The sequence below is a fragment of the Paralichthys olivaceus genome, chromosome 2 (genome assembly GCF_024713975.1).
Source record: "Paralichthys olivaceus isolate ysfri-2021 chromosome 2, ASM2471397v2, whole genome shotgun sequence".
Lineage (NCBI taxonomy): Eukaryota > Metazoa > Chordata > Actinopteri > Pleuronectiformes > Paralichthyidae > Paralichthys > Paralichthys olivaceus.
The window spans coordinates 9552206-9569105 of record NC_091094.1 but is presented as its reverse complement, the minus strand read 5'-3'; the positions used below and the strand labels follow the sequence as shown (position 1 = coordinate 9569105).

The following is a 16900-nucleotide window of genomic DNA, read 5'->3' as shown; positions in this document are numbered from 1 at the left end:
CCAGTTTTCAGGCCCGTGTGTAATTTTTTCTCCAGTCTGAGGTTGGTTGTGGTTTGAGACATTAGCAGGCTCCAGTGTTATTACCACTGTCTGTGTTATTCATCACTGATCCTCTGTTTTGTTGTGTTTGCACTAAGCTGGGGATCTTGCTGTTTTAATAACTGCCTATAATATGATTTTTATCAGGAAATCATCACAGTTAAATGTAAAGGTTTCCTAAAGAGATGTGGTTATTACCTGTAAAAGTTCCACAGTTACAGCTTCTGCAGTTTGAAGTGATAAAGCAGTAAAGTAGCCTCACAGAGCAGAGCAAGTGACGACCGAGCATCATTCAGCCAAACAGTGCAGGAGAGTCAGGTAATAAATCTACAGGCATGAAGAAGTTTCAGTTTAAATTAGCCATGAGTCAAAGTCTGAACAGTTGGTGACCTGAACCGAGGCTGGAGTCCATTGAGAACATACGGCCAGTGGTTAAACCAGATTTTGTCAATGAAAGTCGTGGGCTTTAGTCCCAGTATAGCTGCTGCAGGAGTAAAGCAGGGAAGTCCTGGATGTAAATCAGCGCACAGATGCTGGAGCCATATGCTTCATCTGACTGCAGAGAATCCAACACAGGCTTCACTCCAGATTATCAATGGGGAGGGATTACACAGGTAAAGCAGAGTTAAGTATAGACGGATTTACTGGAACGTGTAAGAAATTAACTGTTGATTTTTTGCCAAAACGGCAAATTGTTTTTCTATTTTTGGAATTTCCAAAACTGAATTTTGATTTCCTTGTTAGATTTACATGTATGCAATTCACACACTGCACCAGTTTCATCTAAATGTGTAAATATTGTTTTATATTTTCCCTTTTCAATCTTTTTCTATTTTTTCAAATTTGATAAGTATTCGTCCTTTTTCTTTCCTTTACCTTTTTTAACTGTTTTATCTACTTTATACTAGTCTATTGTAATCTTTTACTTTGCTTGTTTTTAACTGTGCTTTCAGATTTTGAAGTGTTTTCTTTTAATGTCTTTGTACACATTGAATTTCCCTCTGTGTATGAAAGATGCTTTACAAATAAAATGACCTTGCCCTACTCATCACCTCTGCATGATCAAAATGATATTTTAGAGTTATTAGATCTGTTAAGTAGACCTACCAGAAAACATTAACAATTGTTTTATTTTAAAGTAATACCATCATATCAAGTACTGTAGTGAGAGGACTTACGGTTCAGCCGACACCATAGACACTATACTGTATGTCTGTCTTTGTAGGTGTTGTCACCAAAATCATAACTATTAAAGTTTGTGACCCTGTCTGAACAATTCTACCAAAATACATCATATACTTCAGTATAATAAAAGACATTTACAGTTGCAATGCTTACATTTCTAAAACCATAAAGAATTGTATTCATCTTCACAAATCACAGGTCCCCTCATGTAGGCCTTAACAAATCTGTACAGGGTGTGACAACCTCTGCAAACCTCAACTGGGATGAGGAAAAACTACCCTACTGAAAAATGTAACAGGAGAAAAAAGAAAACACAGAGAAAGAAAAGGTCACGAAATCCAAAGGTCACTCAAATTTATGAAATGTGCTAACAAAATCAAACTCAACAATCCTTCCTTAAAAAGTTAAAAGTACAACTTAAGTCTTTCTCAATGAGGCATGGTGAGAAAAGGTGAATAGGAGAGAATAAAAGTTACAGATGTCTACCCTAAAGCTCATAGAGGGCTTACAGTGCTAGGCAGATTGCAGACAGGGTCAGGACTGAAGGTAAGTCAGAGCAAAAGCTTTCAGCCAAGCCAAGCAGTTCGAGTGAAGGTGAAAGCTGTAAATGAGATGATGCTCATCTCTGTTGTCTAATCGAATTATGACAAAACCTTTCACTGAATCATCAGAAACCATCGGGTGATGTTGGTGATTACTGAGAACATATACATTTAATCTCCTATGATTTATATGCATTGATATGATAAGGCACAAACATGTGTAGCTAGAATAGCTACAGAACATGAAGTGTGAGCAGTGCCTCACAGATTGCAATGTCTTTATCTGACAGTCTAAAACTAAAAGTTAAAGAAAGTGTTGCATGGCTGCAGGGTGACGGAGCATCTTGGTTCAGAGTATTTAAGGCCACTGGAGGATACTCAGGAACATGCATGTTAGCCAAATGAGAAGGAGAGAAAGCATCTGTCGCTAAGAGGCTCTCGGGGCAGCTGGACACCATTCCCCCGTGCTGCAAAATCCACAAAATCTTTTACAGGATTTGTTTTTCCATTGCAGATGGTCCTTTGCACATGCACTTTCTCCTCATTGGTCCAGGGTACTACATATATGGGCTCTGCATGGCTTTACCTCAGGCCCTTACACACACTGGGGAGAGTAAGAGGAGAGACTGCAGGGGATAGACAATGCACAAGGCCGAGCACGTCTGCCTGAATGTTGTATATCTTCGGTCACTGCTGGTGCACAGGTAGGAGCTGCACAGGGATTAAATGTGAGTTTATTAAGTAAAAGGATGCACAGTGCATGTGCTGGAACTGCTTTTGCAATGCATGCACACATTTAAATATGTATATTTGCAGGGATGCTTGATATTTGCATATTGTATTTATGACATGTATATGGCAGTAGTTGCGCTAGAGTATGTGCTGCATCATGTTCTATAGTATTTCTGCCATGCAGTAGGATTGTGAATTTTAGAATTGGGCAATAGTTTATTCAATCAACACATTTGTTAGTATCAGTAGAAATCAGGCAGCATAAAATAAATAGTTTAAGGCCAAGCAAAACTGACTAAAGTTAAAGAGGCATGAAAGAAATGAAATGACTGTATTTAATATGCAATTAAAAACATCTGTAGAGCTATGCACCAAAGTGATCAAAAAGACATATGTATTTTTAATGTTTGCTTGGTGGAAATTCTGAGAATGTCAGGAAGTAATCACGAGAATCTAACTGAATAATGGTAATTTATTGAAGATTGCATGGATTTAATTAGCAATAACTTTGATTTCGATCCCTGTATTTAATTTTCCTGACAAAGGGTGAATGTTGAAATAATCAATAAATGTGTTTTATCATATATTAGGCCTGTAGTTTAGAATATATGTCAATACTTTTCATGTAGATAAACACATTTAGATCCTTTGATATATGCTTTAGTTTACGACATGCAGCTTTGTTTTTTGGAATTCCCAAAATAAAACTCACAGCACTCTCACAAATGTCCCTTTACCTTTCATTCAATGTGATAGATCTTTGTTGTAATGAAAACATATTCTGTGTTATCGGCCTTTATTGGTTATCATGTAGATTACATTTTCATCCTGGAAAAAAAACACTGTTTAAACATAACATTTGCCTCCAATAAGGTTATATTTGGTGGAATACTTCATTTACTTTAAAAGTAGCTTCATATAATAATGAATAGAAAGTGTACACTATAAATGGAAAGGTAGTTTCCAATAGTTTGTTTGACAGCATTATCTGATCGTAGTACTACTACTGAGCAGACTGGAGTCATTGTAATCCAGGGTACTGTTTGAATGGATTATATACACCTGACTCTAAGACAATTTATATAAGAGCAAGGCTTTTTACTATTAGACAGTAGAAAGTAAGGGTATTTTACCATATAAATTATTCTTTGTTATTTTCCATGTTACTTTAAAGCAGTGCAAATGTCTTCATGTTGTTTCAATGTTTCAGTCACAATCAACATTGCAAAAAAAAAAATGTTATGGTGAAATACTACTACATATATATTATTGATAATACATTTAATAACACTGTGTTTTGTTTTCCTTTGCAGCTGATCATATAAACCTTTAGTTTGGCTTCCTAATACTTGTAATATGCGGGGTATTATATTCATAGTTTATAAATATGTTTATTGTTAGTTCAAGCCACTGTCACCAGAGGGCAGCAGAGTACAAGCCTGAGAACAGGGCAAAACAAAACACCCTTAAAACAATGACATCCTCTGAGGAACATTACATCACAGGATATTAGAGAACCACAAATATAAGCTCCAAAACTTGTATACATGCCACATAAATTTCCATCATCATAGCATCAAATGCTCACATGTTGGTTGACTCTTTTGCACCTGTAGTAAGTTATGTTTTCTTTTAAATGTTTTCCTTTATTTGTCTTTTGTCCATTGTAGACCTGTCTCTTCCAGAAGCTGGACAGACTCCACATCATTGAAGCAAATCATGTCTTATGTACAAGGTATGTATGCAATAAAATAACAGGGTGCACCAATTATCAGCTGACTGTCAATCCTGTTCATATGTCGAACTCTATACTTTCCTAAAGAGGGTCTACTTTGTCAAACTGTTGTTTTTGAAACATAATATTCTCTATTCATAACCATTGGGTAAAGGTTTATGAACTATTCCATCATGTAGCCTACTTAAATTCAAAAAGAAAAGTGAATGGGGAGACCTTGCTTTTCCTACTTTCTTCTATGACCTAATTTGTCTAATTTACTATCAAAACATTTAAAACATGTCAATTCTTAGCAGTACTTTATTTCAATAAATGAAAATATAAGACCATGAAACAATTTAACCATGCTGAATTAGAAACAATTTTTCTTTTTTGTTTAGTTTTTTTCCCGAATCTGGTCCCGGAGAGAATTTTTGTAACTATTGGTGGTAATTAACTCACACAGGATAAAGCAAAATTCACTTTTGTATTTAAATAAATAGTAAAGTGAGTATTTTGCTTTTTATATTTGGTCAAGGATACACTAAAAACCCTGCAGTTCATTTTTGGCTGTGACATTTGTAAGCAGTCACATTAGATGGCATACAATAACCTGAATGGATGGATTCTGTTTAGTCCACCTTGACAGAATTAGGTCTACACAGGAAATTGTGTGGTAAGACTTGAGTGAGAGTTAAGGTGGAACAGAAATGGACTCTGACATTAATTCCCTGAGCTGCACTGATGCAAGCTCCTGCTGGATCATCAACTATTTAAATCCAGCAGCCCCTGTCCTCATGAAAACACTTGTGTACAAAGCACCAAAAACATCCAAAAACTACAGGGTTTGATCCGATCTCCTATCTACTAATCGTATAGGACATTGTTGTGTGGTATAGTGAAATTTAGGCCTATTTTGGATACTTTTGATATTACACTGTCCCAATTTCGAAATGTGTCTCCAGTGTAAGTGATTGAGGTTTCTCCACTAGGTGGCAGTACTAGCAAAGACAAGTACTACATCCAAAATAATATTAAAGTAGTGTTTTAAAACGATCTTCCTGCAGATGAGCATTTTTTGCTTTGCATCATTCATCCCATACCTACCTACATTCATAAAAAACCCACCTGAAAACCACACGTCAATCACATGACTATTCACATGATGCATGCACCTGATGATGTAAACAGGAAGCAGATGTCTAATCTGCCATTGGTCCCTTAGTTCCAGGAAGAAAAACAAATAAGTAACATCAGTGGTGAAAAGTAAGACTGGGGATTTCTTTGCTTGTAACAACTACGAGGTGAAACGTTTATGGAAATTAAGGCTTAGCAATGCTTGTAATGCGTTATCAATGTCCACAGTACCTGGCTGCAGACAAGATGGCATACAGTATACTCTGTCAACAGCAATGGGCAAAAAATAGACTGTGGGTACCCACATTCTATTTTCAGGTACCTGAATCCCAAAGGATCCATTGGTGGGTAGGGACCGTACACATTATTTTAATTTATATTCCTTTTTGGTCAGGGTAGGTGGACTTTGGAATGTTTATATAGCATCTGCCCTTTTTAATGGAAATTATTAGGCCTGGGTTGGGTTCAGGCACAAAATATAGAATGCCTGGTTTTAAGTCAGGCTTGGTTAGCTTTGGACAGAAAATTGCATGTTTCCAATGTGAACAGGAGAATCGTGTTAATTCTATCAGTTACTATTGCCTGATATCTTACGCATGTGGAAACTATGGTCTTTGACCTGAAATATGCCACTCCCATTAGGACTGTGGACTAATGGCAAGTGCTCCGGAGAGGCTACTAGAATCAGGTTTATTTATAGAACACTTACCTGAATTCTAGAGAGTCCAAACTCATCCAAACAGTATGAGTACTAGTTTTTGAACCAAATTGCTTAGATGAAATTGAGGGTGTGGGCTTGTGCAATTCATACACCTTTCCCCAGCTAGGTTTGGACCAATGTTGAAACCGAGAATTAGAGAGCAGGGTGATCATTCTTTAGCCTTGTTGGACCAAGTAAGTTTGGCAATGGGTTGTTGGGCACAGCTGAAACACACCTGTTCATTTCCTTCTTAGACTGTTGCCAGGAAACTCTCTCTGGAGCTCTTGTCCAAGGTTCCGTCAATGGGTACATCCAGGCCAGACATGTTGGCTAGACGGTGCTTCTCTTGGAGGGATACTCAACTAAGGTACTTATGTCCATCAAATAATCAAAGGTGATCAGAAAAACTCATATCTGATGCCCAGGATGGAAAATGTAAAAATTCCTTAGTCAACATATCAAAGATTCATAGCCACTCCTCAACCAAAGAAACACAAAAAACAATGTCTACTACCTTCTGAGCAAGTTCTAGCTTGTGTCAAAGCTTACTGTGTTGATGTGTGTAATCTTTGCTACAATTTGAAAATAGCAAATGTACCAGGAGCATCAGGAAAACCAGGAGGAGTTAGTACCTGGTATGATCATTGTTATTCTGCTGGTATATAAGTTATATCAGACATACCCAATTCCCAATTCTGTAGATATCTTATTCAAGCACAATCCTTGTTAAAGGAGGCAGCCATGTAAATCTGTATGCTAATCGAGTACTAATTTCTTTCAAGCAAGTCAGAAGCACTTTGGATGAAGTCCAAATATAGAATAAGCAGGACCGACCTGGTATGAATGACAAAAAGCTTGTTCTGTCTTCTCTCTCAAATCTTACTGTCCGTTTTCACAACAGTTCCAAGTCTATTCTTATTTTTACATATTAGTTTTTCAGATCAAGCTATGACACAAATGCTTAGATGAAACAAGCATAGAGACATCCGTAGAGACAGTAAAAAAAGCGTTAAAGACTTTTTTTCTTTTCATTGTTGTATTGTTTTCAGAAATGTCTCCATTATCATTTTTCTTACACCCATATGGTGCCAAAGACAATCTTCAGTGTGGGTGTGTCTGTTAAAATTACAGTATGTGTCCTTCAGCAGTCAAAACATTTGCTATGGAAGTTTTCTGGTGAAAGGAGAACTCAGGCAGCAGCTGGTGTCTTGTGCAGAAGAGTTTAATGTAGACTTGCATCAAGAAGACTAGAAGGTGGAACAATATTCAAAAACAAAAACAATTGAGAACTATCAGCTGCGAGCAAGTTGACTGTGGTAGGTAGGTCAGGTAGGTAATGCAATATGACATTGCTGTAGGGCATTTAAAATGTGCATGTTATGATACGTTTATACCGCAGACTCTGACTTGCCTCAGGCTGAGGGCTTTGCCCAGGAATCTTTGTAGGTATTCCAAACTCCACAATCCAACTGTTTGATCAAACAGCTCAAATTGGGAACTGGATGATTGGGAGCTTTCTGATAAAGTAAAAGTAGTGTTTCAGTGAGAAACTACACCATTAGTCTTGTGAGCACATCCTTTAACACTTCATTGTATCATAATTTGTACCTAACCTGTTGCAAAAGTCGTCTACTTTACCAGTCAAGTCTGGGCTATTTCTACAGGATTCTGTGAAAGAGTGCAGGACAATAGTGTGTTGACATAGTCACAATGTCTTGATTTTCCTCTTGATCTAACACTTTTCATACCTTTATATAAAACATAGCCAACATAGTCTTAATTTTTAGCTTTTAGCAACAAGAAGTGATTTGGAAATCTTTTCTATTCTATTTATACCAAATTCATTCTCAGGTGAGTTTCTGTGTTTTATACAATTTAACAGAAAACAACATACAGTATGAAGATAGGTTGAGGTAGATTCGCCTTTTATCCAGGGTTACTTCTACTGACTCTTTTTGAAATGTTGGTAAAGCCTAACCCCTCACATTCTCATTTTAGAGAGTGCCTTGGGCAAGTGCTTTGTCATAATATTTGTCTGTACTTGCACTGATCAGCGTTCTCAAACATCAGTTTTATTTCTGCTCAGCAACAGGGTGTAGACTACCTGTTAAAAAAGGGATGCTATTATTGGAAGTAGTGTTAAGGATTGTGACTATTGGTCATCTGAACAAAGAGTTCAATCCCACACAGTATGTGACAGATGTTTGATTTGATGAGGTGCTTCAATTTCAACACAATAATTATCTGAAAGTCTAGCGCACTCTGTTGACCAAAGAGTAAATGATCATAACACTGGCGATATTTTCACCTTTCTTATTGCTGACATCTTAGAACTGTGAACAAGATCTTAGATCAAGAAGCTTCGTGAAACATGATTGATGGATCTAGGAATGCAAGATTTAAAAGATCATACCAGATAGATACTGATTCAGATAAATATAATTTTTTTTAATTCACAGTCGGTCAGTCCCTCAACTCAAATATTTGCTCTGCTGGTCTCAAGTGGTCGACAATCTTGGAAGTTTTGAAGGTAAACATGACAGAGTAAACAGCATGAACAAAGTGAAGCAGGAGTTGGTTTAATTGGTTTTTCCTTGTAGTAAATCTGAATGAGTAACCTTTGGGCTGATTACAACGCTACCAAGTGGTAAAAAGAAAGAAGTTTGAATTTGATGAGATGAGTTTTGTGAATATCAGGAAATGTTCTGTCTTGGTAGACAAGCCACTTATATTACAAGCTATAAAAGAAGAAAAATTAGTGAGCAGCATTGACACCGACTGGTAAGATATTACAACAAGTTAAATCATAAATGGATTATTTCTACTGTAGATTTTTTACAACATATCTATTCATCATTAAATACCAATTATTTTATGTAAAAATATTCTTAATGCCAGGTTTGTTTTTGGATTTTGAAGTAGGTATAAATTATGGTCCATGATTTGATTTGACAGGTTTTTTTTAGTAGCTGCCAAAATCAAAATTGACAAATATACAGTATATGTGACTCTAAATATATAAAGTAGATTTCCAATAATTATTATTGACACCACGTAGAATTTGATTTTATTTGTTATAAGTAACTTTCTCTTCATTAGACAGCTGACTGACCTCTTTTATAGTTGACTCAAGAAGTAGAGTAAAGCTCTATCTGAGTTCACAAGGTGGATGCAGGATACTGTGCGGTAACAAGGCACTTTTGATGTAACACACAGAGACATAACAGGTAACTGGGTCTGTTGTAATGGGATCATCCTGTGGATTAAGGTTATTTGAAGTGCCGTGTACACGCCAGCAAGAAAGCGGACAGCATTACAGATCAGTGGGCTTTATGAAAAGTTCAGACGTTTCCACGTCATAACATGCATCATATTCTTTGCGTTTACGGGCCAGATTCAGTATTACTATTAATTGTGTATAGGTGAGGCTAGATATATTTCAGTGTAAATATTTCAGCTGTAGGCTGTACTTCAGGTTCTTTTTGGGTGCACTACATAGCAATAGTACACTCAGTTGACTAGCTTACATATTAAATTGAATAATTGATCTGTCCTCTGCTTAAGGATTTAGTGTGAGCTCAACAGCCATCAGAGGTTCCTCCAAGCTACACTATCTTTTCAAGCATTGCTGCAATATATTGTACACATGGATAGTGCAGATCCCTGATGATATGAGAGAGCGAGTGTTGCAAATGATCATAAGTACGTTTAGATGTTTGTTCACTAATCTAACCAACTAATCTGTTGTTGACTGTTGACCTGGAGACTGTTGATGGAAAGGCGAATGTGGGAGCGGCTTTTCACAGGTCGTCCTGTCATGACACCGCAGGGGACAAGTCTGACCGATGCCTTAACTGTCCCGGGGGATTTGTGGGATTGTGAGTTGAGTGAAGGATTAGGGTTTTAGTGGCACACAACAAACAGTGGGTCTATGGGTCAGTGTGTCAGTATATCAGTGAGTCAGTAGGCTTATATTTTTCGCAGAGTAGGTCAGCATTTGCTTTCCATGAGCGAGGCCAATGGAATTACTTTCTTGTATCAAAGAGTACTCGACCACTCATGGTAACTCTGAACTGTCCTCAGGATCATGCTCCAGAAGCCACCATACGTGCTGGGATTTTTTCAGCCATGCCATCAATTAACAGTTATTTATTTTGTTGCTGTTCAGATCTGCCAATGCAGAGGTTCAAAGATGGCAGTCATGTGAAAATGCTTTTCTGAGCAGTACCTGCAAAATCTAATCTGCTGGAAGAAATATGAACGCACAGATGACACAAGCAGGATCCACAGTTTTTTTCCAGATCAACCAAATAACTCAATCTCAATATTAATGTCACTATCTAGATAAACTGTCCTGATTACTCTTGATGTTCCAGGTATCACAACGTTGTGCTTCAGCTGAAAAATAGTTTATCTTATACAGCTAGTCATTTATAAATGCTTTTACCCTCATGGAAACAAATCCCATACACTTAGATTCTATTGGGGTGGTGACAGAAAACCCAGGGAGGAAATCTCAAAAACCAGGCTAGATAACACCAGATGTACAGTATCTGACCTTTTTGGGACAGTTGAGTTTAGGGGTGGTCTCAGAGGAGATGTTTTTTTCTTTTATGAGTTTTATGCACTTGGTGATAAAACACCTCCATCAGCTTACTTTCATTTTTGAGCCACTGGTGCTCAGGACTGTTCTGTGCAGGGTTAGATAAAACCCTATTAGGTGTTGAATATTAAAAGAGGTTATTGATATTTTATGAGTCTGTGTAGTTTTATTCCTGTCATTTGGATAGGAATACGTATATAAACAACTTATACTATTTAAAACATATTTTACTGCACTCCCCTCAGACACTGACTATAGTCCAGGTTGGATGGTGTAATATCAGCATAGCTGTTGGCTGTCGAGGGGGAGTTGGCAGGTTCTGGCAGTTCAAGTCAGGTATTTTGGCAACCGAGGATTTATGATATTTTATTGATATATTATTCGATTTGAGTAGATCTTGTAAAGAAGAATTTCATATCATAGGAGTGGATGACACTTTACAGGTCAGTGGTGAACCATATCATTATGTGTGGTATTGCTTCTATAATAACAAAATAGAAAAATGTAATAATATCTGTCCTAGCCCTCTTTACTGACCTCCTGTCATTTGTCCACCCACCCAGAAGTCCCCAAATTTTATTTGTGTTTCCAAATCTTCCTGCTCACCTGTTTTCCATTTCTGTTGCTGTAACTTCAGCGTCTATACCAGCCCTGTCTCTGCAAGTGTCCAGACTATTAGCTAATGTCTCTGTATGTTTCCCATTGTGCTGTTCATGCTGTGGACTCTCTGTCACGGCTGGTGGTAGGACCACTGGGAGCATACATTCTCTCTACGTTTGTGGATATCATGCCAAGAGAATGTGACAACTGTTTACACACCAAACACAGACAGTCCATAAAGCCACTTCTACTATTTGTATGAGCAAATACGACCTTTGCCTTACAGACAGTGTCAATGTGATTACATGGCACGTACCTTGTTTTGTCAGGCTGGGTAAAATTGAGAAATTGATGACTATCATTTCAAAAATATTTTTAAAAAAAATTGAATTACAATGATACATTTTGATTGAACTAAAGATCGTGTTTATACAGAAAAATGTTTTTTGACCACTTTTAGGTGGTTAAAAATGCACCAGCTCACAATGATCGTGGAACATTATTGCTGTTCGTCACAGTTGAACATTATAAGAGGGTTAGGACAACAAGGATTTGTGCTTATAAACATTAACTTTTCTGCTGGGGTTTTTCAAAATATTAAAATTATTCCTTATGTTCTAAGGTGAAGAAGTACAGTGATAGAGAAAAACAATGGAAATATCAAAGGCTGATTTATAATATTTCTTTATTAAAATATACTTTCACAATAATCATGTCATTTCAGCACATTAAGACAAATTGTATTGCAAATGTTATCATTTATTTGCAAAAAAACCAATTTGTTATACATAAAATATAGTATGAAATAGTCAAATCCTGGATCCATTTCCATCAGTTACATTATAAAGAAATTGTTGCATCATCTGTTTGCTCTGCAGTTATATACTATACCACACATTTCAACACAACTTAGATCTAAAAATATATTGTGAAATGACATTGTGCTCTCTGCAGGCATATAGAATTAGCTATAAAAATACAGTAGGATGATAAAGTGCATAGTAGGTTATGGTACAATGGCACCTCAATGTCACATTGAGCCCTGTGACAGAAAGTGCTTACAAGATAAAACTATGAACTGCAATGATAAATTCCAGTATTCAAAAATATTTTCTATAAGTATGAGCTCAAAAGCGTAAATAGAAGTGAATCATTTAAAGGCTCCATGGTCATTGATCCCACTGCTTCACAGACCTTCACATTACCTGACACTGAAGCAATAGCTAAATGTTTGAGCATGCTGCTGAAAAATAACCCTGGGGTCATATTCTGACAGAGTCACAGTTACCCAACTGATTACCCGACTTGTGTAAATAATACAGTGGAGATGCTGATTAAGCATATTTCAAACTGCATGTTGCATCAACTGCAATCGGGGTGAGGTAAGGGGAGATTTCAGTAGTTTTGAACTGATTCAATTCGGTTTCAGTGTTCTCTTGCACTGAAATAACAACAGCTTCATATCATAACTTTTTGGTGGATGTAAAAAAGAGTAAAATGATCGGAATCCCAGTTGAATTGTTTGACATGTCAAAAAACATACTTGCTTTCACATGAGAGACCTATCGTGTGAAAATGGCGTTCTTCAAGGAAATATTCTCGGCCCAATTTTGCTTTCATTATGTTTCCAGTTGTACATTTCTGTTTCCCCATATGACCCCAGTCTAAAGCTTGCTCTCATTGCTCTCAAACTTTGGGAGTGATTTTAGACTCAGAACTTAATTTAACATTTTAACAAAACTGCTAAAAGCCCTCAAAATATTAGCATAGTTTTTAACTGAGAATGATGCTCAAATGCTTTTATTACCCGCCATTTATACTAGTGAATAAAGTTCAGGTGAGTTCGAATTTCTCGATACTCCAAGAGAAAGTCGCACTTTGTCATTAGATTTGAAGAAGGCACAATTTACATATAGAATCTCTTACAGTAACATACAGTAAATATAATATCTAATATAATCTTATTTGCCTTGAAAGTGGTGTCACTGCTGTTCAAAATTTCCCGAGATCATAAAACATTTTACTACATCTTTGAACTGAATCCCAGCAGCAATTTTGGAAAACAAAATAAATAAACTATATATGACAAAATATGAGAAAGGATTCACATGATTTTAAAGGCATCACATTAATCTCTTAATGTAAACAACAACTGCAATCTATGTAGGACATCAATCAGCCCTAGCCTGAACTATATTGACTACAAAATGTTTTACATTGATATCACACCTTTCTGATCTGTGTTGAGTTTATGTGTTATTGATGCTTAGTTTATTTCCTTTCTGTAATTTATGCCTTAGACATATGAATGTAATGTTTCTGCATTCAGCCACAACACACGCAGCATTTTAAAATCTATTATTTTTGGGAGCAATGTTATGAAATCAATCTTTCACACATACACCTTTATGGGCAGTTATCATTTTGAAGTCAAATCAGTCAGATGTTACCTGGGTTAGTGTTTTGTGTTTGGTCATCTGCTCTGTTGATGTGTGTTTGAATCACTCTGTGAGTCTCTGTCTGCAATACACACAAAACTAATCTATGTTAAGTACCATGTCTCTCATACTGTGTCCTCTATGTGCATCCACAGGATTCCACTATCATGTCAGGAACGTCCATTTTGACAATACTGTGCTGAGAGTCAAAGAAGACCATGGAGAGTGGCCGGCGCTCAGTGGGAACACAACATGAAGTTGTGGCTGTGTTGATGCCATTGATTTTCAGCTGGCTGAAGACTGTGGCATGGAAAGAGGATGCGATTCCAGGGGAACCAGCCAGATGTTGGGGGCACTGGCCTATGCAGTAGTTCATATGGTAGCCTTCAGGTGCAATGATCCACTCATCCCACTGGATATCCTTGAACTTGATGTAGAATTCTCTCTTGCAGCACACGCTTACAACATTCCCGCAACGCAAGGAACGCTTCCTGAGTACATGTTTGGAATGGTCATCCCGGAGACGCACCTTGGCCACCAGGAAGGGCTGGTATGCGGAATTAGCTGTGCCATCAAGGGAGCAAAGATTCTTCCCATCTTCATCGCAGCTCACCTCCAGCCGTAGGCGGCGTTGGCCACTGTCGAGGAATGACTGCAGGGTGCGTGTGATGGGGAAGGTGTGCCAGTTGCTGTCCTGTACCTCCAGCATCTTCTCTATCACCAGGGTACGGTTGCTACCAGACACCTCTCCAACTGCAGAAAGGAAGACTCTGGCAGGGAGCCGGGAGTCCCGGTGAGGGTCCTCAGAAGAGCGGACATAGATCCACAGAGAGGACTCGAGTACTTGGATACTCTGGCCTCGTTCCTGCAGAAACTGGAAGGTGAGGCTGGCCCCCTCACCACTTTCCATCTCACCTACAGATCAAAGACAATTTGAAAACAGCAGGCTGTTAATATTTTGGACACTAGAGGTTGCAACCTTTGTTGCCAGCTGAGAGAAAATAAAACAATGCTTATAATGCAAAGCAGCATATTCTTGTAAAAAAAAAGCATTTTACCTTCTCATTGTAATATGGTTCATTCTTAGCCTAATATAAACCCATGGCAAGCTTTGGAGACATATTGTAGCCACCTTATGGTTAAATCTATACTTTGATGACAGATACAGTAATACAGTTTTTACTGTCTCTACATTGTAAGGAACATAAAACAACATTAAGTAGCCTAATTAACAAAGCAAGTCGAAAAACTGACCTAATTTCTGCGCATATTACGCACATTAAACGTGGTCTGTGTGTGCCATGCAGAGCAATTATAGCCCTAAATAATAAAAGGTAAATACCAAACTTACTTATATCTGCAAAGCTCACTATTTCATATCCTGGATCTTTGGTAGGTATATTGTTTTCTAGTTCAAGAGTACCATCCTGTCTGACGCGCCCCGAGTGCAGTTTGCGCAGCGCAGTGAGGAGCGCCGCCCGGGGAACCGTGTGAGTTATGTTTGGTCTCTCTTTTAGGTGCAGCTTCTCCAAAATTTGCTGCTTGGCGATTTCTGTCATCAGCCTCTCCTCTGCGTCCCTGTCCATTGCCTGCAAGCCACACGAAACGCAGCTCGGGGACGGTGAGCCACTGATCCGGAGAGCGTTCAGCAGCAAGGGTGCCAAAAAGACAAATGATGGGAAAGAGAAAGGCGTCATACTTGACCCTAAAGCAAATAAATGCATCTCTGTGTTCGTCATGCGTAAAAAGAACAAATCAAATGAGTCTTCAGATCCCTCTTCCCTGAGTTGTTCTTTGGACAAGACAAGTTTTCCAAGTGTCAAAGGTTCTTGTTGCAGCTGGACACCGTGAGGAGAGGAGCTGAGAGACAGGAGTGGTGTTTCACCCTCCAGCAGGTGAAGATATCTGGGGTAATCCACAAAAACTGGTGACACGTTGGAGGGACGCACCAATGAGCGCATCGGGGCGCCAAGGAAATTACTGGCAAAGCATATGTCTGTCGTGCGCTCTCACAACGCACGCACACGTACGCTTCTCATTCACAATCGACATGTGGTAGTGTACACAACTAACTTCTGGTAACATGACCCACCTGTAGGTTACACTGATGCACACGTTGTCTTAAAAGTAACTGATTTCCATACATGTGACCATGATCTGGGTGTGATGAAAGTCGTCCTCACTTCACCACAACAGGTTGATTCTGTGCCACGTTGCGCGCTGCGGTGCCACAGAGCCATAAACGCAACCTTGCATCTCTCTTGCAAAGTGGAGGTAGTAATCCAGTGCCCTTTCACCCAGTTATAGAATGAGTCCACCTCATAGTCACCAGTAAGTGAATTTCAAAATTTGGGAAAGTGCTCGAGGCTCTGTGGCACAGACTGTCCACCTGATATGATCAAACAGCAAAGTCTTGTGTTTCGATATTAACATCATAACAAATCTTCTTGTCACAAGAACTTACATGTATTGATTTTTTGTTTTGTGGTTGTGTTGCCATGACATAGACTTCTTTGCCTAGATATGTGTTATAAAGTACAAATATGTTATAAAGTTCTGTAGACAAAAAGGCTAGTTAGATATTAAACATATAAATATTCAACTGCCACAGGTCAAACTTTACTTAATTCTGAGTTTTTACTCCTGTTACTCTCGCAGCATTTCATACTTTGCAGAAATGTTAATCCATGTTAATGTATTGTGTCTTCTGATATGCTGAATTAACAATAAAGTTTTGATTCTTAAATTTCATAAGGAGTTTAAATAAAGTTACTGTAACAAATGCCATCAGTAGAATGGACCTGCACGATTTAGCCAAGTTAACAGATTGCAAGTAAGTCAGGTAATGAACTCTGCGCAGCCATGGAAAGAGAGTCACTCAATTTGAAAATCCAATCCTTCGATAACATGCAGGGTTTGATAAGAGGATAGATTTTGTGTAGCCTTCATGGACACACAGTGAAGAATAAAATCATGTGTAAATTTATCATCAAAGTGTTAAAGATAAATCCCTGAGATTATACGTTTATTTCCCTCATCTGTTATTCAAGCTTTGGACTGGGACAATGAACGTTCAGGCCTCAGCACATCACTGAAGAACTTGTCTGCCGACTAGTGGGGAAATGTAAGAACTACAATAAGCACATATGCAGATGAACACATGTAAATTGACTTTTTTTGTCCCAGTCAACAGCACCCCAATCCATCATC

At 38.0% G+C, this 16900-nt stretch overlaps 1 protein-coding gene and 2 long non-coding RNA genes across 3 annotated transcripts; 2 read left to right on the top strand and 1 right to left on the bottom strand.

The window, feature by feature from the left end:
- Positions 1–2286: 2286 nt before the first annotated feature.
- Positions 2287–14282, top strand: LOC138412059 (uncharacterized). Its single transcript, XR_011244583.1, has 5 exons — positions 2287–2470; positions 4169–4233; positions 6304–6416; positions 13846–14069; positions 14143–14282. It is a non-coding gene; the product is annotated as an uncharacterized lncRNA (long non-coding RNA).
- On the bottom strand, positions 11920–15651 carry LOC109635534 (inhibin beta B chain). The gene is made up of 2 exons (XM_020096769.2): positions 15042–15651; positions 11920–14605 (listed from the first exon to the last, which is right to left on the bottom strand). The coding sequence occupies exons 1-2, from the start codon at positions 15649–15651 to the stop codon at positions 13830–13832; spliced, it is 1386 nt and encodes a 461-aa protein (XP_019952328.1). The 3' UTR covers positions 11920–13829.
- On the top strand, positions 14435–16444 carry LOC138412064 (uncharacterized). The gene is made up of 2 exons (XR_011244585.1): positions 14435–14571; positions 15208–16444. It is a non-coding gene; the product is annotated as an uncharacterized lncRNA (long non-coding RNA).
- Positions 16445–16900: the final 456 nt, after the last annotated feature.

Bases quoted from the DNA above. Each gene is read 5' to 3' on its own strand.
- LOC109635534 (XM_020096769.2), bottom strand. From the start codon at position 15,651: ATGCGCTCATTGGTGCGTCCCTCCAACGTGTCACCAGTTTTTGTGGAT. The intron at 14,606-15,041 runs GTAAGTTTGGTA...TTTGATCTGTAG, and splicing joins AGTGAGCTTTGCAGATATAA to GTGAGATGGAAAGTGGTGAG.